This window comes from Limanda limanda, chromosome 18 (assembly GCF_963576545.1).
Source record: "Limanda limanda chromosome 18, fLimLim1.1, whole genome shotgun sequence".
NCBI classification, from domain to species: domain Eukaryota; kingdom Metazoa; phylum Chordata; class Actinopteri; order Pleuronectiformes; family Pleuronectidae; genus Limanda; species Limanda limanda.
Genome location: NC_083653.1, coordinates 10,547,225 through 10,569,789, shown reverse-complemented (window position 1 = coordinate 10,569,789; position 22,565 = coordinate 10,547,225). Strand labels below are relative to the sequence as shown.

Here is a 22,565-nt window from a genome sequence, read left to right as displayed (position 1 = left end):
TCTGTTCTGCATATCTATTCTCTTTGGGGTTCACTTTAAATCAAGGATCAGGTGTCATGTTATTCAGCAACTGTTGATTATCATACTGAGATTAACATTGCTATCTCACTTTAAACTCTGTTTTATAAAAGCATATATTAGTGGGCCATATCTGCATGGAGACATGTTAGTCTACTACCATACAATGATTATAAAGATGCCAATATATATATATATTAATGTATTTTAAACATATATTATAACTATATCAATATGGACATGATATGGACAGAAATCAGAGTGAGAACTGTAGCCCAACTTTATCTTTTATATTTTTCATTTAGTCCATGTACATGCCACTGTTAGAATATATGTCACTATCTCATATTATCACTTTTAGTTGAGTTAACTATGTTTATTATTTGTAATTCTGATTTTTTTTTTACTGTAAACATAATAAAGGATAAAAATTAGATTTAAGAAGCTGGAGTCATCTCGGTCGAAAAATAAAAAGAGAATGTGAAAGTGACAATACAGCATGCAGTTCCTCCGGCTCTCCTCGGGGGGGAGCTCTAGCTTGTTCGCCTGCCTGTTACTGTGCGGCTTGCTGTCAGAGAATGAATGTGAGCGGCTAGCAGGCTACTAGCTTTGGCGATGTGGTCACTCTCAGGATGATATCGCAGCGGGACAGAGGAGAACTCGCTCGGTTTTATACAGTCACGGACCCGAAGAAGCACCAGAAAGGTTACACGGTGTATCAAGTCACCGCTCGGGTAAGCACAGGGAGGATGGACAGCCCGACAGCTAGGCTAATGCTAGCTGCTGTTAGCTAGCTCGTAGATGCAAACACAGTGTTGTTAGCCTGGCAGTGGTAACTAGCTCTTTAAAGCTAATTTAGACTTAACATTTGGTGCTTGTTCACTCCCATTGGGTTGTCAAGCTGCTAATTTACATCATTATCAACACTGATGAGCGGTGTTTACCCAGAGCTGGACAGTTAAAGAGCCTGGGTGTAGTCAAGATGCTGCTACATGGTAAACAACGGCCATTGTGGTCCCAGTGTTTACGAGAAAAGACTGTTTTGTGTCGTCATCATATTCTGAGGCATGATTCCCATTGACATTCAAGCAGGAATGAGTGTTAAGTGGGATCAGGAGCCAGGCAGGAAGCTGAGATGGTAGAAATGTCAAAGCCTGAGTTATCTTCATCACTAACATGTGAATGGCATAAATTATAAAAAATATATTTTCCAGAGTGAAGGGCCTCTGTGCTTTGAAAATATTTCAAATATACTGGGGCATTTGAAGCCTTCCAATTTCTTAGTATAGTTCCCTACCCTCAGTGATAATAAGCAGAAGTTCACAGATCCGGTGCTGACATTGAGAAACATGTCCTCTGATGATGCAAAGAATCATTCATACTTATCCTCCATTTAGCTTCATCTGCACATGCTCTGTTCAGTGAGTCAGGATAAGGACAGGCTGAGGCGTCTACATCTCCTGCTGCCTGGGCTCCTGTTTGTTACGAATGTCAGTGATGTCTCTCGTTCTAGCTCTCAAGACTTTGCGTCACTGGCTCCATAATGCACTCATTGTCACGCTCAGACTGGGTCCCGGGTCACACTTGTGATAGCCCCACACTTGGTTGTGGCCCTTGCAGAAACATCAGCTTTCCCTCTGAGCTCTCCTCTCCCTCCTCCACACAGATTATCTCCAGGAGGAACCCAGAAGATGTTCAAGAGGTAAGACACCAACCCATTCTTTTTATATGGCAACTATGTGTGTGCGCAAAGCTTTTTTTTTAATCTACTTTTCTCATTTGCCTCCTTACACATGAGATTGAACAAAACAAGCCGTCATTTTTGCTCTCATTCATTCATTGTGCTTTTGTTTTTACATTGCAATCTTTTTTTTGTCCCCAGATTAAACGTTACACGAGGCCTGTCAAATTTATAAACTACAGTCTCATCAGCCAGACAATTTATAGGATTTGTCTTCCGACATCAGTTCTTAAATGGTTCAAAACAACTCCTAGAATATTTGTTTTTCTCACAACATGCCGTATAAAATACTGCTCTCTTCCTTCTGAAACACATAGGAATGCAGTCTGTCCTAATGCAACACGCATGATGTCAATTACTGCATGTGTGTCTAAGATGCCGGATAACCAAAGCTTACCTCCATTACTTAGTGCGGCTCCAGTTCGGGCGTGGTGTTCAAACCAGTTTCTCTTGCACCAGTAGCTCAGACATGAATTTAGCAAACCAGATTGGTGTCTTTACATTCGGCCATTATGTTTTGCTTCATCTTACCAAGTAAAGAATTACCTGATCCAGGTCTGTTTCTTATGTTGTGACTTGCAAGCGTTTGTTAAAGCACATTGAAATAATCCATTTGATTCCCATAACTTCCCTTCCTTAAGTCAGCGTCTTCTCCTTTATCTTCATGCATCTCCCCACTCTCCCTCTTTCTGTAGATAACAGTGTGGAAGAGATACAGTGATTTCCGGAAGCTTCATCACAATCTCTGGCAGCTGCACAAGGATGTATGTAGCCAGTCAGAGCTGTTTCCTCCTTTTGCCAAGGCCAAGGTCTTTGGTAAGAACCTAACCTCCTTAATTTCCTTGTGTCAAACATCTGCCCTGATGTTTGTGTTGGACCTCGATGTGCAGAGACCTCTCCTGCTTGATTTGTATTGTCCTGTGAAACATTAAAATTTGATAGTTATCTTCAAGCGGCAAATGAAAACTTTAATAGTGAAAGACTTTTGCATTAATTCAGTTCAGTTTTTTAAAATATAATTTAAAAAAAGCAAACTGCAGTTCCCAAAATGAGCAAGAAAAAAAATCTCTTTTAACAGTGTCCTTGTATGTTAATGTGCAGGTCGTTTTGATGACTCAGTGATTGAGGAACGAAGACAGTGCTCTGAGGATCTGCTACAGTTCTCTGCTAATATCCCTGCTCTGTACAGCAGTCAGCACATCCAAGATTTCTTTAAGGTACAGTACACACACAGAGAAACACACACACAGAAACACACACAAACACAGAATTTACCGAAAGACTGTGGACTATGATTTAAATATCTTTCCAGGGAGGTGAGGTCCACGACGGCTCAGAGCTCATTGGACCAGCTGAGCCCTTTTCAGATTTCCTGGCAGAGAGTTTATCAGACTGCAGCTCTGACGGTACGATCACAGACACTAACTCTTCCTCGTAATCACTCTCTACTCTTATTTTACTGTTGCTGTAAATTCAAACTTACTCAGAGATGCATGGACATGTTTTTCAGTTCAAAGAGACTTCAGTGGTGCAGATGATTTGACTATCACGTCTGAGTATGGAGGTAGAGTGTGTTCTTTGACTCAGAATGACATTAAATACACTATTGTTTTTGGTTTGGCATATATAGACTTAGTATGTAGTGTTTAGAGATGTCAGTACTGACCCTGGCATCCGTCCCTGCTCAGGCCCGTCCAGTGACAGTGACTTGACCTCCCTGGTTGTGGATACAGACTCTTTGGCTGAGCTGGATGATGGCATGGCCTCAGGCCGCACCTCCCCAAACCAGCCACAGGGGGGAGCTTCCCACATTAGCAGCAGCTGCAGCCCTCGCTTGCCCTCCCTGCACGATCGCCGCACCCCATCTCCTAGCCCAGTCCCTGCCTCCTCAACCCCTAACCCTGAGGTCAGCTGGCCAGGCCGGACGCCTCTCTTTTCTAGCACTTTGAAGAAAGTCAGCGGTGGCAAACACAAGGACGTTAAGTCCGACTACCTAGAAAAAGCCAGCGAACTCATCTGCGTGGCTGTACAGAAGGAGAAAGAGCAGGACTACCAGGCAGCTTTTTCTTATTATCGCAGTGGAGTGGACCTGCTGCTGCAAGGAGTGCAAGGTCAGTTCGGTCAGGAGCTGGATACTGTTTCTGCAGTGGAGTCCACTAAAGAACCATTTAAGTCCAATAATTATAAATTATATATAGACTGTGACAAAACTTTTGAATATGACAGTTCATGTCACTGTAGACTTTAGATTGATGATAAACTGAGTAGTTACACTGACTTCCTGACTTAAACAGACCACACAGACCACACCAGTGCCCTAGAGCATCCTGTCGTAACTAATCCAAAGTAACACAAATCGTGCAGCCTTCTAAGATCCTTACATTATACCAAGTGGTAATGAATACTGTATTTCAGCTGGATTGGTAGGCCTTGTGTTTACATAGGCTGTGATTCCGTCAGCGTCTCCCTAATTATGAGGCAGACAGTTTATTATTGTAAGTAATTCATTTACTTCAATAATTCAAGTTTTTTATTTCATCCCTATTGTAGGTGAGCCCAGTCCCACACGACGAGAGGCAGTGAAGAAGAAGACTGCGGAGTACCTGATGCGTGCAGAACAGATATCCAGTCAATATCTGAGAAGCGACATGGGTCAAGGGTCAACGCAAACCGTAGTGAGTGGGATGAAAATGTGAAATTATGGCTGTTAAAATATGTAAGCCATTCATTATGTTTTTTTATAATTCTGTCAGCATCTTTCCTGATCCCATCATCAAGGTGATAATCTGTTGCCCCTGCTGTGCCGCTTCACACCCTTTAACCACGGACATGTTTCTCTGTTTTTCAAGGCTTTGGGGGCACAGTGCTGCCCCTCCAGCAGCAGAGCAGGTCAGCAGAGTCCATCTGATGAGCTGAGAGCATACAGGGTGTTGGGGGTCATAGATAAGGTCAGTTTATATAATCAATCAATCAAATTTGATTTGTATAGCCCATATTCACATATTACAATTTGTCTCATAGAGCTTAACAAGGTGTGAGATTCTCAGTTCTTAACCCTCAACGAGAGTGAGGAAAGTCTAAAAAAAACCAAACGTGACGGACAGAAGTGCAATAGATTCCACGTGTAGCTAAATGCATCAACAAATATCAATATTTACTTTATTGTCTACGTTTTCCTCAAAACTGTTGACATCTGGCAAGATATATTTTTGCACATATTTTAATAATCCGCTTGGGCTCAAATAGTTGTCACACTTTATTAGGTGCAAGTCTAAAAACAGGATTTTTATTTTGAAGTTACAATCGTAATCTGTTAATCCCTTTTTCTAGCATGTGGATAAATCAACGTTAGTACTGCTTTTACTTTGCCTGATGCAATGTCAGAGTTTTCTCCTTGAATAGCAAAGGTTTTAAGGTGAAATGGAAAAAAATAGCATAACAGAATAATTACATTTAGCTTCAGCAGACACTCATTTATGTAACAATTTGTGCAAGCCCAGATAAATGTGGATGCTATCCATCCCCAAATGTCTCCTCCTCGTGTCCTTTCCTTCTTTGACCATCTCTTTAATCTGAGGCAATAAAACCTAATAGATTTACTGGATGGAGTAGTAAGGGCTGAGTGTGTGTATGTTTAGCGTCAGTTATGACTACCACAAGGTCAGTTTGGGTTGCCGGTCCCCTCAACCAGCTGCCGGCGGAGCAACTTCACCACTCAGCCATGAAATGACTTGGCAAGCAGCTCAGAGAGTAGCACACAGTATTGAGTCAATGATGCTCATCCTGCATACATACACACACAAAAACCCTAAGGAAAATGTTGAAACAACATGTGTTACTCTACAGAGACGCACTTGAAATCTACAATATTTCAGAAACAAATCAAGCACAAAAATAAACACCGTAAGTGAAAACAAAGCTATACAGAAATGGCCCCGCTTTCCTTTGCTCTTTCTCCTCCTCCTCCTTCCTCCTTTCACTTTTAATGGGGACAGGGGGGACAGATGGAGAGAGCTCCTCACCCCGGTGCCCCCCCCCTGCCCATCCACTCCACCTCCCCCTTCCCTGATGTTTGTGTCTTAATTATATTAGCGCCCTGGCTAGCACCGGCACTCTGTTTACTCACAGCTCCATTCATATCCATTTAGCCCGCACCTGTTTGGTCCCAGCCAGGGTCACATGGAGGGAACGCACCCACCAAAACATACGCACGCACGGCGCCGTGCACAAACACACAGCAGGTCACGCACATATGCTCAAGCTCTCCCTGGAGACGACGAGGGAGCAGGAGAGCAATGGAGATGTCAGGGCGAAGAGGAGGGAGGGAGGCAGGATGAAATAAAGACATTAGGAAGAAAGGAGAGACAGAGGGAGAGAAACGAAAGGAAAGTGAGATGAAATGCTGGGAGCCTCTGTTTCCGTTTTAATGTGTGTGCAGATGGGAGAGACGTTCAGAGAATGTAGCAACAGCACTGCCAGATATTACAATGTCGGCATTGATGCATTACACGGACCTGTGGTGAAATATTGGTCAAAGAACACATGTGGTCTAACATTTTAAAACATTAAGAACAGGGTAAATATGTGTTCAACTGATGTGAACCATGAACAGTAGTTTGGCTGGTGACTTGCTCATATGTTTTTTTTGGTGTCATTTAAAACCTGCATCTAAAGATTATTTTCAATAATATTTTTTTATCACCTCCACCTAGAGGTTATGTCTTATTTTTAGTTGGTACGATTATTAGGGATGGGGGAAAAAATCGATTCTGTTACCAATCGCGATTCTTGTGAATGACGATTTTTTTTTTTTTTTTTTTTAAAACATATTTATTGGTTTATACGGGGGGGGGGGGTATATTGGGGGAGCAACATCACCCCAGAGCATGTTGACCAGCTCTTGTTTTTGCACAAGAATCTAAACATACCCAAGCAATAGCTTTGCATCGGCTACATGCAAACAACAATAGCCTACTGTTTATTTCAAAGTTTATATTTTAAGTAAACTTTTATTCATTCGATTTAATTTACCTTTTATTTATTGTTTAAAAGTAGCCTAAGTGGCATACATTTCTTAATCTGTCAGTTTGTGTGCCGTTGACAGGGGCTATACAATAATAGGGCACATTTTTATTTATTTTCTTTATTGGCTGCCCGGCAGTCATTAAGTTAATGTTAATATTTGAAATAAAACTGGTAAAGCTCTAAGTGAATTTGACTGTGTTGTATTTGAAGGAATGATTCAACATTTTTCCATGGTCCAGTATTTAAAAAAAAAAAAATAACCAAAAGAAATCCCAGGAAATCGTAATATCGAATCGCAATACTTACAGAAACGCAATACCCACAGAAATCGCAATACATATCGTATCGCGCCCTAAGTATCGTGATAGTATCGTATCGGGAGGTACCTGCCGATTCCTGTCCCTAACGATTATGCCAAAACAACTTTTGATGAAAATATGTGTCTATTCTATCGCCTTTACATTGATTCATAACATTGTTCCCTCTTTATTGTTATCGCACACAGATTTTCTGGTATAATTCAGGGACCTACATTTATCTTTGAGTGACCCTCATGTGTGCCCTGACCCAGTCATTGAAAACACTGCTGGAGGACACAACCAATACACAATCTTAGACTGTGCACGTCTGTTCAAACATGTCATTTAATGGCACTCTTCCATCACAGGTTCTTCTGGTCATGGACAAGAGAACAGAAGAGACTTTCATCCTGAAGGTAAGTGTAGTGTGTATGCGTATGTGTGTGTTTGTGTGTCCCTCCTCCTGGTCTTCCCAACTGTAAGTGTAACTGAAGTGTGCCAGAAGCCCCTGTGTGTGACCGCTGTAATTGATTCTAATGGGCCTGTCCCTGTCAGCTCCTCTGCTCTCAGGTGTGAGACGTGTGCCAGATGCCAACGCACAGCACAGGCACAGATGACTTCACACGCATGCACGCACACACACACACACACACACATACCTACACACACTTGCAGCCAATGTGAACTTTACGTGTAGCGCTGATGGATTTATGTGGCTCTTTTAAAGTCACGCGCTGTATGTGGCTTGATGAATCCAGTGACTTTGGGGCATAGCTGGCACTTTGTTAATGGGAGCTTTCTCCTTTGCCACACTCTGAAAGAAACGCTCTAAACACTCACCACCCTCTCCCCCCTCCTGTCTTGTTCGTTTTTTTGTGCCTACTTTGATTTTGAATTGCTCACCTCCTTCCCTCCTCCACTATTTCGTGTTGCAGGGTCTGAGGAAGAGCAGTGATTGCGGGCGGACTAAGAGGACCATCATGCCTCACTCTGTGCCCCACATGGTACAGCTGAGGAAGTTTGTCGTCTCTGAAAACACCGTTTTCCTTCTGCTGCAGTACGCCGAAGGTACGACTTCCACACACCTCACACTCCTCCGTTTCATCTTCCCCCTTTCATCTTCTGTCTCCTGTCCCCTCCTTCACCTGATCCCTCTCTCACTCTCTCGTCTCCCACCCCTCTCTCTGCCCTTGTTCCAGACAGATGTTTGATAGAGATGGGTGTGTGTCACAGGTCATTATTCTGAATACCAGGTGGCCCCATGCTTCATTAGCTATGCCAACACCTGGGCCTCCTTACATCCCACTCACTCTAGGATGTGTGTAGGTTGCGTGCTCGCGGGTGAGTGCATGCGGTGTGATGCGGCCATATTTTTTAATGCCCTGTAACCTTTTCAATCTGGTGTACTCCATAACCACCCTGCACTAATATTAGTGCCCTGTATTGAATATCATATGGGGCTGTAAAACATGATCTAATAAAGCCGATCAAATCCCACAAAAGGCAGTTCCCCCATTGTTGCGTCCCGGCTCTGTTATTCAGAGAATCCAGGGTCGCTCCTTATGCTTCTATAGTATGTTGTTAGCCGCTGACAGGTTGAATGAGGATAGACAGGCAGAGGGAGGGAGGCAGTGACCTGAGTGACATTGGACAAAACAACATATGGATGGTTTTACTTTCTAAGCCATCGAGCTGCCCCGCTATCATTATCATCACTGTGAACTCACTATCCATTCTCATCACACACAACAGATGCTGGCTTCCAATAGCTCACACTACGTGTGTGTGTGTGTGTGTGTGTGTGTGTGTGTGTGTGTGTGTGTGTGTGTGTGTGTGTGTGTGTGTGTGTGTGTGTGTGTGTGTGTGTGTGTGTGTGTGTGTGTGTGTGTGTGTGTGTGTGTGTGTGTGTGTGTGTGTGTGTCAGACACAAGTTGAAAACACTGGGAACGTAAAACATACACCAGCCCAAATCCCATTAAACCAAAGTGGTTTCAGTCACAATTGTTTTTGTTTACCGTTTGGGCTTTCATCTCATCTTAATAAAAATAAATATTAGACAGCATTATAGTTGTTGATGTTTCTAACATGTGACGGACACAAAACTGAAACAGAAAAATACAAATATCTCAGAATAAAAAAGTGTTGCCATACATGTAGAAGATTTAAATGAAGATGTCAGCTTCTGGAGAACAAGCTGAAGTTGCTGAGATTCTGAAAACAATCATGGAAAAGTTCATTCAGTGGAAAAGGACAAAATGATCGAGAAATGCTTTATGTCTATTTTCTCATTCCTCCTCAAAATATCCGCTATATCTGTAGCCTGCTTTTCTGTCTCTAACGTCCCTGTTTCTTTCATCTTCAGGTGGTAAACTGTGGTCGCACATTGAAAAGTACCTATGTACTTCAAGCCCGGAGGAGAGCCTTGACATTGCTTTCATTCAGAAGAGCCACACAACAGCTGTGCACACCCCACAACCTGCTGTACCACAGCCGGATACAGACTCAGCCAGTTCAGGTTCAGGGCCCGTCGCTGGTTCTGTTTCTGTCTCCGAGCTGAAGAAAGAGGGAGGAAACGTCATCGCAGCTCTTAAAAGAGTTCTTCCCACCAGGCTCATCAAACAAACGGGGGCCCAGTCAGACTCTGGAGCCAACTCTGAGGAAGAGTGCACCAACAGTTATTTGACTCTTTGCAATGAGTACGAACAAGACAAAGTAGAACCAGATGCACTTGAGGAGGAAGAAGCGAAAAGTGAACAGGAAATGCTGTCACTGGAAGTTCCCGGTGTGACGACCACCACTTCCTCACGGAGCCGATCGCTGATGAGCAACGACAGCCTCTCGTCACCTCTCAGCTCTCAGGAACTTGGCTTCTTCACCGAGTCATCCGACAAAAGTGGCCACACCCACGACAATGAGAAAGACCACAGCGAGGGACAGGACCACGGGGAAGTTTTTAGTCCGTTGCCCTCTCCTGCTGTGCCCCTGTCACTGGATCAGTCCAAGCACACGCCAATGGAGTTTTTCCGTATTGACAGCAAAGACAGTGCAAGCGAGGTGACATGTCTCGACTTTGGAGAGCAGCGCCCCCCTAATAAGCAGGTCCCGCTTTTGTCTACGTCCGACCTGGGCTCGGACATCCCCGATGATCTTCCAGAGCTGGCTCAGGAGGTCAAGGGCCACAGCTCGGAGCTTTGGTCGTTAGATTGCAGTGATAAAGGCTCCAATGAGTCGGTGCCAGTCATCTCATTTAAAGAGGCGGTAGTGGCGGACGAGGGTCACCCACCCGATCTCCTGGTCAACCTTCCTGCAATGAGTGGGACAGTAGACTCGTCACAGGAGGAACTGGAGACCTCTGGAGTGTGTCTGGGCCTCGAGGCCACAGCCTCTCCTCAGAAGTGCATCCAGCCAGATGTTTTACAGCTTCACAGCCAGCCGGAGGAGGAGGAGCAGACACTGGAGCAGGAGCTGTCATCTCTGTGTACAGCCTCTGCAGCCTGCGACACCAGTGTTGCATCCTCCTCTCCCCTCAACTCATTGTGGGACGACTACAGCCTGGCATTTGGCATAGAGGCCTCTGACAAAATGGTTTATGATGAATGCCAAAATAATGACCTTCCTCTCGACGTAGAAATTCCAGGAGCTGACTCGAGTAGTGAAAAACCAGAGGCCAGTACGAGAATAAACACAGACCACAGTGCAGCCTCTATCCCAGACGCATACGGGACAGAGGCCTGTGCTGTGGTCGAGGGTTTATTACATCCTGATGGTGAATTATCAGGAGTTGTTAGCAATAAAAGTGTCATCGAGTTTGATAAAGAAGTATCGCGGCTGTTTGCGAGGCTGGACGAGCTGTCGCTGGCTGCATCCCAAGCTCGTATACCGGAGGAGTTTGTTCAACGCTGGGCTGTAGAGATGGTGACAGCTCTGGATTCACTGCACCAAGAAGGTATCATCTGTCGAGACCTGAACCCCAACAACATCCTGCTCGACCACCAAGGTTCGACATTAACATGCTCTGTGTAATGTGTGTAAATCCCACTAGCTTCAAATCCCTCTGAAGCTGCTGTATTATATGGAAGGCAGATTTTTATTTCCTCAAGCAAAAACCAAATGCCTCTTGGAGATTTGAAGCCAGGGTCTCTGCGTGTTCCTTTCTTAAAGCCTGTAGTATCGGACTGAGGGACTGTGGCTCTTGCAGAAAGAGATGTGTTGTTTTACCAGCAGGTCACAGATTCCCCCTCAACTTCCTCCTTTGTCGTCCTACAATCATGTCTCTCCACCTCGTTATCAACAAGCGTCTAATTAGCTGAGTGGCTGTTTTCGTCTCCCTGGTGGTAATTATTGTTCTAAAGGGCCCATCAACGGCATAGTGTGGTGCATCAGTCTGGCTAGCCCAGGCTAATGGCCACGGCTACCTAATGACACCATTAGTTCTAATGATAGCGTTAACGGGTAGCCGCTAAACAGAAGTAATCGCTGTGGCCGTGTGCTTGAAAAGCTCGCAGAGAGATTTAGAGAGGCAGAAAGGAGCGGAGGAAGGAACACTGCAAAGGTGAATAAACAGTCAGAAAGAGTAGAAAGTCCGAGTGACACTTGACTGTGTGAGGTTGACAAGAAGCAGAACGTTGGATGAATGTTTCACACAAACTTTCTATCTCCTCTGTGCAGGTCACGTTCAGATCACCTACTTTTGTAGCTGGAGTGATGTGGAGGAGTCCTGTGACAAAGAAGCCATTGCCAATATGTACTGTGCACCAGGTGAGCTGCACATCAACATCATAATACACGTTTGTTTGTTTTACCCAGGAGTGCCGAGGTTTATGTGAGGTTCATTCTATGCAGGCATGCTCGTCCATAAGTAGGCCACTCTCCCATGGTCACAAAACCCTCATTCATAGCCAGACATGAAGAGAGAGACAAATTATTGCTGTGATTTAGTTTGGGGGGGCTAATAGAAGAGGAAATCTATATGCACAGGTGCTCTTGCATTCTGTTCAATTTGTTATGAGGTTGAAGACACCTTATATTAACAGTACATTAGGTTTGAGGTATTGATTTGGATTTGTATTAACAGTCAGATTGCATAATCAATGGAAAATAGAGTTTTCTTTTACTAATTTTCTTTTACTGGTTTTGAGGAAGATGATTCGTCTTGTAGTACATGTGTTGTCCTGTAGAGTGGGCTGTTGTGCAGCAGTGAGCCAGCAGTGTGCCAACCCTGAGTGTTGCTCCCAGCAAACTCGTGGCAGCTCTGGCATGTTGTTTAAAAGCTGCTTAAAACAAACTGCTGCTAGACTACAGCACCATGTCCCTGCTTAGCATTTCTGTGTGTGTGTGTGTGTGGTGTGTGTTTGTGTGTGTACGGGTGCATGTGTGCACGTGCGTTTGACATCTACGGGTGGATAACTTTCCGATATGCCGCTGCTTTTAAGCATATGGCTTCTCACTTGGGCTGTTGGGTAGATTATACGCAGTGTGCTTAATTACACCTTTCTTAAATATGCAGGATGGATAACTGTTCGCTGAAAACACTGGACGCACTCAGAGACGTACACAATGACCCTCACACTCATTCACTCTCCCACGCACTTATATTAAGCTATTCATCCTCTCTCTCTCAAGCCAGGAAGGTCACTTCAGATTTAAATCCTCCTTGTGTCCAGAATGTACAGTGTGACACTGTTGTAATAAATCTGAAAGCAACAATCTAATATCCAAAGTGTGTATTTCTAGTCCCTTAGCAACGGCTTGTTTAAAAGCCTACTAATGGAAATAGAAGCACACGCAGGCATATGTTCCACTGGTCAGCTGTGGATGACCTAACAGGAGTGAGAGCTGTAGGTATAATGTAGCTTCAACAACTAAGAGCGGAGCCACTGTTATTTTTTTCTTAATTTAATCCTGATAATTGTAGCCAGTGAGAGTTTTTGACCCAAGTTGTGTGGTTTGTATGTTTGTCGTTAACCTGGAATTTCCATGCTGTCAAAAAAACCTGTTGTGAATTAAAATACACAAACCCACTTGAGTTTTTAGAGTAAAGCATTGTTGCAATGAAGTAGTATTCATCACATCATCTCTAGATAACTTTTATCCCCGCCAAGAAGATTACATTTTCCACCTTGTCTTGTTTAGAAGGATAATGTTAAAACTACTCGCCTGATCTCCGCCAAATCTGGTGGAAGGATGGAGCCTGAAAAAAACAAAAAAACATTTAGTGCTGGTACAGATTTAAAGGTGATCCAGTTTTTTTTTCAACAGTTTAATGATGAATAAAACACTTAGGTTTCACTCCACTTCCTTCATTTATTATATTGTTCATCCTTCGCAGTCCTTCTAACTCTACTCAGTGTCATTCTAGTTCACAATTGTATTCAAAAGTTTATCGAATACATTTGATGTAAAATATGAAATAAAATGTAATCGTCCTAACTATTTTAAAGAAAATTATTTCACATTGGTTAATTGACCATTTAGCTTGCACAGTTAGTTTCAGTCCAGTTTGATGGACAAGGTGTCTGAGGAATGAAAAGATAGATTGGAGAAAGCAAAAGGGAAAAGAAACTGAAGTGTGTTATAAACGATTGTCTGCATTGCATTTGAGTGATGCTGCGTTCAGGTCACACAAGCCTTAATATAAATAGATTGATGTAAGAATATTTTTATGGCAATAGAATAAACATGTCAGGGGTTAAAGAGACTAGTTAGTTAACTAGATCCGAGCTTTTAGGTAGACGGCTGTTGCTGTCATGAGGATCGATGGATGTATTTCATACCCACAGCCAGCAGGGGGCGTTTTATGCTGTTATTAAATGAACGGACCACTTCAAAATCTACAGACTGTCCAACTCAAACACTGGACACGCTCTCTCTCATTCTTGTCCCTCATACGGTCACTTATTTTACTTGCTTATATTAATCCCATCCCAGAAAGCTCTACATCAGGTACACACATTAATGTGTAGATGTTTGTGCTTGTGAACTTCTACACACTAACCTGGAGGTTAGCGAGTGTGTCGCTCATCTGCCCTTGTTATATATTGCTGTTTATCCAGACAGGGTCAGCTCTAGTGATGGCTTCATTCCTGATGACAGATTTATGACTGTTTGCCAGAAAGCTAGCAGGGGGCCTGCTGTGACCGTGTGTGTGTGTGTGTGTGTGTGTCTGTGTAAGGAGGAGGGAAACATGTTTTTAAAACGCACACATTCACACCCAAAAAAACACAGGAGTGGACTCGGAAAACACAGCAGCAGGGCGTTAATCTGTTTATTCTGCACCATTCTGCTTATTTACTGTGTCGCCATTTCGTCATCACTGATAAACATCAGATGGCTACTTTTCTGTTCTCTAATAAGAAAAAAAACAAGCTGTTGAGTGACGGTGTGAAGCGGCCCACGTTTCAGCAGAAATGGTAATTGTTAATTGTTCTGTAAACAGGGAAGCAAGAACAAAACCGATTGTCTTCAGTGTCTAAGAAAAGGGAAATTCAGTATTCTTCCCCATCGGAGGTAACAAGTCTGTTAGTGGGGCCACAAATATTCTTACTGTTTGTTTTAAAAAAAAATGTCCTCCTACCTGTTCAACAACAACATGATCTACTGGAAGATAAAGTTCAGTTCCCCTTTTTAACACCGAGCCGTCATCTCATTGTTTTGAAAAGATTTTCAGGGAAGAAATTGTACCGTGAAAGTACTTCTCCTTTATTATTTGAATTGTCTGACAGTGGAAATCACACATTGTTTAACTGTATTCGATTTGAATATGTTACTCAAATGGTTATATCGGTGTTTCAACCGCTCACAAGACATGCACTCACAGTCTTGGAACATCACACTTACTTCCTACCTGCGCACACTCCACTTCCTCTTTCAACAATGACTGTCGGTTAGGCTTTTAGGGAAGTCGGCCTGAGAGGAGAAGAGAGAAAGTTCCTTATGGCCCCCAGGAGGGAGGAGATGGAGTGTGATTAAGATACAAAGCAGGAGGGAACTTCATTGTTGAGGGGAACGGGAAGAAGAGGCCACAAGGTGAACTCACAGTATTGTTTCACCGATGCGTCTGAACTCCTCCGAATCCTTCTGCTTTCTTCTGAATCTTGTGATTCACTTCAAAGTGTTTTAATGTGCGGGCCAGGAAAGAAAGTGTCAAGTTTCAGCATTGTCAAATTTGGAAAGGTACACTTCACACAGAGCATTGTTACAGTTACTTTGAATGACCCATGGCCTGTGGATGCAGTTAATTCTCCCTTCCCATCCTCTTTCTCTCTGTCTCCCTTTCCCCCTGCCTCGCTCTGACAGAGCGGTAAGTGTAGCCAGCTCCACTGTACTCTCCCTGCAGCTCCTTCGACATTAATCCATTGTGATGACATCGACCTTGCTCTGAGACGTGATTTGTGTGTGTGTGTCCAGTATTTCCCCTCCAGCTCATAACCACGCAGGTATCACTAGTCCGTTCAATGACGATCTTCTCTCCTTGGCTGTCAAAACAGTAGTCCTGGGGAGCCCTGAAGACTGGTTGCTCAGTTGGTTGTGTGCATGTGTGTGTTTATGTGTGTGGACCAAACGTGCAAGTCGTATCATAACCCTCTCTAACCTTGGCTGCAAGAGAGCCGCACAGGCCTCGGGAGTTTCCCGGCAGCCTCCAGGAGATGAGGGGCTCTTTGTCTCCGCAGCTGAGGAGCCTGGTCTCTGGGCACACACACAGCCGTGACCCTGGGTCCTGGCCCTCTGGGTGACCAGGCGTCCCCCCTCAGGAGAGAGCAGAGCAGAGGGGAGCTGAGTGGCACAAGAGGCCATCTGGTCCCCAGTGGAGCTCACACATACTCCGATACACTCGCTGACACATACACTTGTCACGTCAGCAAACTGGTATCATCATGCTGGGTGTCTTAAATACACATTGTGAATCCCAACATCCCAGTCACTTCCATCGAGCTGGCGTTCCACCCAAATCTCACAGAATGTTCTCGTGAACGTCAGTTTTTGTGAACTGACGGGAAATTAATTCACAGCTAATTAAGATAATTGACTCATTCAAGTAATTTTTCACACAAAGATACCAAGCATTTAAAAAGCCTCATGAAATGGAAATTGCAGTTTTAATCCTGTGTCCCTGTGATAATTGTTCGTGTATCTAATTTCGTTTGCCAAATAGATGTCAAAAAACAATATCATGTCGAAGTCCGTCTGTTCTGCTCCTGTAAAACGGTTTCAACAGTCTCATGACTCATTCTGCACTCACTCACACACATTTGCTAATTTTGCCTCCAATTATAATTATTTCTCAAATTTTCAAATGTCTCCCCGTGTCAGACTTGGTGGTTGAGAAAAGTCTTCTATTGGCTGCTGTCAAATCACATTCAAATCTTAAACATGACGATTTGTTGCTTTACTTATGTTGTTACTTTGAACTGAGTCTCTTTGGACTTTTGCAGTTTACATCTATGGATGTCACTCTTATTGGTTTCATTATAACAACTAGTCTGTCAGAGCCGAAATACAATGGTTGCACAACTGTTCCTGGTCTCTCTCCCCCTCCTCCCCCGATATCTCTCTCCCTTCTCTCCCCCCTTTTCCACCCACCTTTCCTCTCTTCCCCATTTCCTCCGCTCGACCCAACCGGCTGAGGCTGATGAGCGACTTTTTCTCTCCACAGTCGCCAAAGATCTCCTCTTTGTGGGAACAGTTATATTTGTCTATCATTTTTAAGGTCTCGACCTTCTATGTAAAGGGCTGTCAGGTTATGTTTATTATGATTTGGCGCTGTACAATTAAAATGGAATTGAAATGAATTCAATGAACAAAACAAATGAAACGGCCGTGGGTTGTACAAAATTGTGATTTACTAACGTGCCACTATTCCTTGATAATATACAGACCAAACAATAATTGTTAAATGGAGAAAATAATCAACAGATGAATCAAAGAAGGAAATAAGTGATAGTTGCAGCCCTCGTCTGGTTAGATTATCATCGGTCTGGTATAGATTAATTTTCAGCTGAAGAAAATTAAAATAAAAAGAACTGTAAAAAATTGCTGTTGTATAAATTTTTCGTATTCCTGCATTACATTTATTTGTGTGTGTGTGTGATGCAGTGCGTGTGTGTGTGCGTGTTATATGCATGTGTGTTTGAGGTCAGGTCATGCAGATGGTGTGAAGTTGCAGCACAGACGGTTTCCTCAATTTAACTGCTTTTTTATTATGCAAATAACCCTTTTATGAGACACACACTCGTGTGAGTGTGTGAAAGAGGGACTGTGTCCGTGTCTTTGTGCTCATTTCGAATCGATTGTATATGTTCAATGAAATATTTTGTAATCCAAGATGTCATTCTGAAAGTGTTTAGTGTTGAAGGTTCAAAAGAAAATCAAGTGGATTTAGTTGTACATGTTTGATTATTTTCTCATTTTACATCACAAGTGCATTATTTTTTTCCCCATCTTCCTCCCCATCACATGAGCTGTTTCCCTGTTTTTTATTTATTGATTAATTCTCTCTCTTCCTCTTTTTTTCTGTTCTTGGTTCAGAGGTGGGAGGTATCAGCGAGGAAACGCCAGCGTGTGATTGGTGGAGTTTGGGCGCCATCCTGTTTGAGCTCCTGACGGGCATGGTGAGTCAGAAAGTATTACAAAAAACGTTATCTTTGTTACTAAGGTGTTGGGGGATGTCTGTAGGTGTCTTGGCTTTCAACTCTCTCACACTCTTTATGGTCTTGCCAAGTTGATGTGCGATTCTGTGCGCGTGTCTGTTTGTGTTTGAGTAGGTGGAGTTTGTTGTTTTGGTGCATTTGTGTTTGTGTGTGCGAGGTGCGTCTTGGCTGCCTTCTCTTACTCTGGTTCTCGGGGAGTGCCAGGGGTGTCCGTGTGACTTTCTCCCCCAGCCTGAGCTCCATCTGCTGGGCCAGGGGGTCAGCTCTCCCCGGGCCTCTGTGCTGGCTCCTGTAGCCGCGCTGGGCTCGGAGCGTGCCGACCTCGCATTGGTCGTGAAAGGTGAAGACAGGGGCAGCTCTCCAGGCGCCGCAGCACGGCTGTCTGAGGGAGCGTCTTCCAAGACGGGCTCTGGAGGACACGGAGAATCTTGTTTTGAGAGACAACAGACACAGTCTCAGCTGTTAGACATGTACACAAACACATTCACATGCTAATTATAACTTGCTGTTACCTTGAAGGACACACACACCCACACCCACACCCAAACACACCCCCTCCCCCCACACACACACAGTTGCAGACCCAGTGCAGGTGCGGTGTATCCCTTCAATTTTTTATTGTCTATTAAATTTGAATAAATTCTAACTGATTGCCAGCGGGCATATTTTCATTTCAGCCATCAGTGGTTCCCATCAATTGCCCAAACAAGAGTCGGGGTGTTAGGTTGGTGTTATTCTGTTGAACAACACACACCCACACTTACCTGGAAAAAAAGCCAAACCTCCGTCACACAGATGTCTCCTTTGATGATTATGTCCGTGTACGGTCCTGGCAAGGAAACACACACGCAGGCACACATAGTGTCTCTTGATCCTTGCAGGATAAGATCTTGCCTGGAGCAGTCTTGACTGCAGCTAGGAATCCAGCCAGAACTCCTGCAGCACATATCGGGAGAGGGGGAGAGAGAAAGAGGAAGAGAGGGAGAGCAGGCCGACCTAACCGATGGAGAGAACACACAGGGTCCACCAACACAAACAGTTGACGCACACATTCATATCTAGGATTTTCAATGTGCAGGTGTATATGCTTTGTCAATTCTTATAACAATAGCAATAGATAACAATAGTGTTCTGTGTTTAGAAAAAAACTAACAGGTCTCCTGCTCCCTCTTCTCTCTTCTGACAGTTTGACTTTATTATTTTTCCTGTGAGTGCAACAGTTTCTTAACTGAATTGACAGTTTGATGTGGTTATTAGAGAAAAAGCTTTTACAGTAATTTTTCTGTGTACTAACGAAGAACAAACGAACCACATTTTCCCATGTAGTTCTTCCTATGACGCTGTCTGATACACAGCAGTTCTAAGAAAGAGCAACAGCAGTGAAATCATGCCCGTTGTTGTAGTTAGTGTGATCAGTGTTGTTTCAGTTGCTCTGGCTCTTTGGTCTCCTCCTATTTGTCCAGTCAGAGTGTTCTCACGTTGACCTATAGGCTCCGCAGGTGTCATCGTGTCTGTCCCCTCAGCTCCCAGTGTGTCAGGTTTTCTTTGTTTTAAATTGATGGTTATCTACCTCTCTTCTCTCCACCCGCCTCCGCCCCCCCTCTGCACACAGTCTCTGCTGCGGTGCCATCCAGCAGGGATCAGCCGCCACACGGCTCTCAGCATCCCCGAGTCGGTTTCAAAGGAGGCCAGATCTCTGCTCGAGCAGGTGAGGCTCTGCGGTGCTGTGTGACTTTCCCTGTATGAAAATACAAAAAATGGATACTGCTCACTCAGTTAGAATAATACTCCCCATCGATAGTTAAAATATAAACCCTGATTGATCAACCTGCAGAGAGAATGTGTGCTTTTTATCAGGTTTTTAAAAAGAAATCTTTAAACAGCAATAACATTTTCTTAGGTATAAATTCAGTAGAAGTACTGGATATCTTGACAATACAGTATCCAAAGTTTTTCATACAGAGCAGGGAGCTGAGAAATACTTTTGCGAAAACATTATAACCTGTTTAATTCATATTTTTGTGTCTGTGTGTTTCGGTCTCTTTCCTCCTGCGCAGCTGCTCCAGTACAACCCGATGGAGAGACTGGGGGCAGGAGCGGGAGGCGTGGACGATATTAAATCCCACCCTTTCTTTGCCAGACTAAACTGGTCCAAGTAGACGCTAGGCTGTGTGTGACTGCGGAAAAAGCCGAGCTGCATGCTGGGAAACAAATGAACTCCTTTTGAGACTGGAAACACAAGTAGATATACAGTGAATTATGCATCTCTGCACACGTCCCATTTTGTTTATTCCCCATTTACTTGTCTGATTCTTTTTTTAATCTTTTTTAATAGAATTGGCGAAGCATCAGTATTATCTTCCCTGTACACTGCTAATTTCTTAGGGTTTAACACTTAAACAACATGTGTGGTGCAATAATTTTCAAAGAAAGTGTGCGAGTGATGATCCACTGCAATGTTGCCAAAATAACAACTGAAAAGCGAGAGGTGACATTTTGTCCTCGTGTTTTCACTGCATTTATTTAACACGGTTTGTTAATTTCATTTCAAACTGACGCAATTCACTTTTCTTAAAGACCCATGTGCAATAAACTCCATTTGTCGCCACCTATAACACTTAAGTCATTCCTCATGAAGCCCACTGAGATTTAATTGTGCTGGGCTGAGCTTCTGCTTCGAGGACGGGGTTGTGCTGTTGCTCTGATCTAGAAAACGGATATCGAATTTCTTACATGTTTAGTTTTTTGTGACCAACCCCCTTTTTTACTGAAAACCAGCCCCAGAACAGTAAGAGATACGGACACTATGCAAAGGCGAATGAACAAAATCTACTGAGGCAGGAGGCGGATTTAGATTCTGATTGAATATAAGTCAGAAGAGTTTGAGTTATTTAATAGAGTTTTGCAAGAAAAGGTTTAAATGTTTTGTAGACCAGGCTGTATGTAAAGATGGACGACCTGGCTCCACTATCCAGGAATTAAACTGAAATATCCTGGATAGCAGCGCTGCCATCTTTCACATTTGGAGTCTGCACAGTAACGATTGGGAGATAGAGCCATGATAGTGGAGGAGGTGGGGTTAACCGACTAGGTAGTGATCGAGATGCTTTGGCCTCACTTTTTTGGAGCAATCATGTCGTCCATCTTTATTTATAGTCGACGGTGAGTTGTTCATTCTGGAAATGAAGAATAATAATGAGAGAGCAGACTTGAACCATATTTGACACTGGTTTTACACACTATTTTATGAAGTGAAAACGTTTTTGTGCACGTAAGACTATGATTTAAGTAATGTATTTAATACTATGAAGAAAAACAAATCCATCGGACAACAAATAATGTGTGTTCTGTAAATATACCTTTTAAAGGATGTGCTGAGTGAAAGATGAACACATTTTGTCAAAGCCTTGATTATCTTGTCAATCACACACGGCCGGATCAATCACATCCTTGTTTATTTGACTATGTGTTTTGTGTTTTACAGCAGCACTTCCTCTAACCTGCCACGTATTGATTTTATAAACCTGTAATAACTGAATATGAGACAAATGCATTTCTCTTAACCACACTCAGATAATCACTCCTGTTTCCGCCACAGTGTACAAATGTTTCCTAACAGATACCAGAAATAACAAGATCCATTTCCCACTAATTAACCTTTTTATCAGACAAAAACTTCGCATTGAGATGAGATTGATGTTTTTGTTCCTGGTTTCCTATTGAATGCTCCCTCTTGTCTGTGTGTGTGTGTCTGTACTGGTCTGTCAGTGCATTCTGGAAAACAATAAACATACCTGGAGGAGCACATGAAGAACAGTGATGCTTTCTTTGTAGATATGGTGTCCTGTGTGTGTTTGCTCTGAGGCTACAGCCCCCCCTCTATAGTATCAGCCGGACTGATGATACTCCTAGAAAGCTGCTGTCACTCCTGCTGAGTGTCACAATGACCATAATACAAGCCAACACACACATACACAAACACACACACACATACAGCATGGTTCAAATACTCAGCACTCATTGATACAGAACTCTCTAACCATTTTTTGGGTGCAGTTCTGGTTTTTCTGCCCTGCTTATGCTTATTCAGTAGTAATATATTAGCTTAGCTTAGCATAAAAACTGGAAACAGGGGAAAGAGCTTTGAAGTCAACCAACCTGAGCCCAACAGGCCATTAGTTCCCATTACACTGAAAAAATAAAGTTTTTCACTCTAAAACAACAACAAATACTTGTATTGGTTTCACACAAATAACTTTTAATTTAAAGAATACTAATTCCTTTCTGATTGAAGTATATAAATATATATATATATATATATTCTTTTTTATATATTTTTTTTTTTTAGTGAAGTGAACAGGTTCATTAGTTGGTCCAGTGGAGTCTGCTAGAAGTGCTTCAACTAAACAGGCCTGAACACGTTTTTTTATTCACCACATAAGGTGGGCAAAGACCTGCTCCTCCCCTTCTTCTGACTAGCTAACCATAGCTTTTTACCCTAACTCTACCTAACCATCACTTCATCATCTCTAACCAAACCAATCCAACCAACGACTAAACTAATCAGAGGTAGGGTTAAAAAAGATTAAAACTGTTTTCTTTAAATTTTTTCTGCCTTATAATCTCTTTACAAATCTAATGCAATAATAATTCTTTCCCATTTTGAAGAAAATTCACATTGTAGATTGTGTGAACTGAATGTGAACTCAGTCCCGCTCCATCTCTATCACCTGAGATGACACACGCTCATCCAGACACACACACATCCAAGCACAGGTCACTGCAGTTGTTAGCGTTCTTCTCTTGCGTCGGCCTCACTGCCCCAGGGTCAAGAGT

At 43.2% G+C, this 22,565-nt stretch overlaps 1 protein-coding gene across 1 annotated transcript; it reads left to right on the top strand.

The window, feature by feature from the left end:
* Positions 1–600: 600 nt before the first annotated feature.
* On the top strand, positions 601–21,537 carry rps6kc1 (ribosomal protein S6 kinase polypeptide 1). The gene is made up of 16 exons (XM_061091259.1): positions 601–752; positions 1,685–1,720; positions 2,455–2,575; positions 2,861–2,976; positions 3,072–3,165; positions 3,270–3,323; positions 3,448–3,870; positions 4,310–4,434; positions 4,609–4,707; positions 7,452–7,499; positions 8,019–8,151; positions 9,446–11,080; positions 11,752–11,841; positions 17,608–17,690; positions 19,342–19,437; positions 19,787–21,537. The coding sequence occupies exons 1-16, from the start codon at positions 651–653 to the stop codon at positions 19,886–19,888; spliced, it is 3,357 nt and encodes a 1,118-aa protein (XP_060947242.1). The 5' UTR covers positions 601–650; the 3' UTR covers positions 19,889–21,537.
* Positions 21,538–22,565: the final 1,028 nt, after the last annotated feature.

What these genes read in the sequence shown, in the direction of transcription:
- rps6kc1 (XM_061091259.1), top strand. Translation starts at nt 651, where the DNA reads ATGATATCGCAGCGGGACAGAGGAGAACTCGCTCGGTTTTATACAGTC. An exon ending in GCTGCTGCAAGGAGTGCAAG is followed by an intron (nt 3,871 to 4,309) that starts GTCAGTTCGGTC and finishes TCCCTATTGTAG; the next exon opens with GTGAGCCCAGTCCCACACGA. An exon ending in CCAGATCTCTGCTCGAGCAG is followed by an intron (nt 19,438 to 19,786) that starts GTGAGGCTCTGC and finishes CCTCCTGCGCAG; the next exon opens with CTGCTCCAGTACAACCCGAT.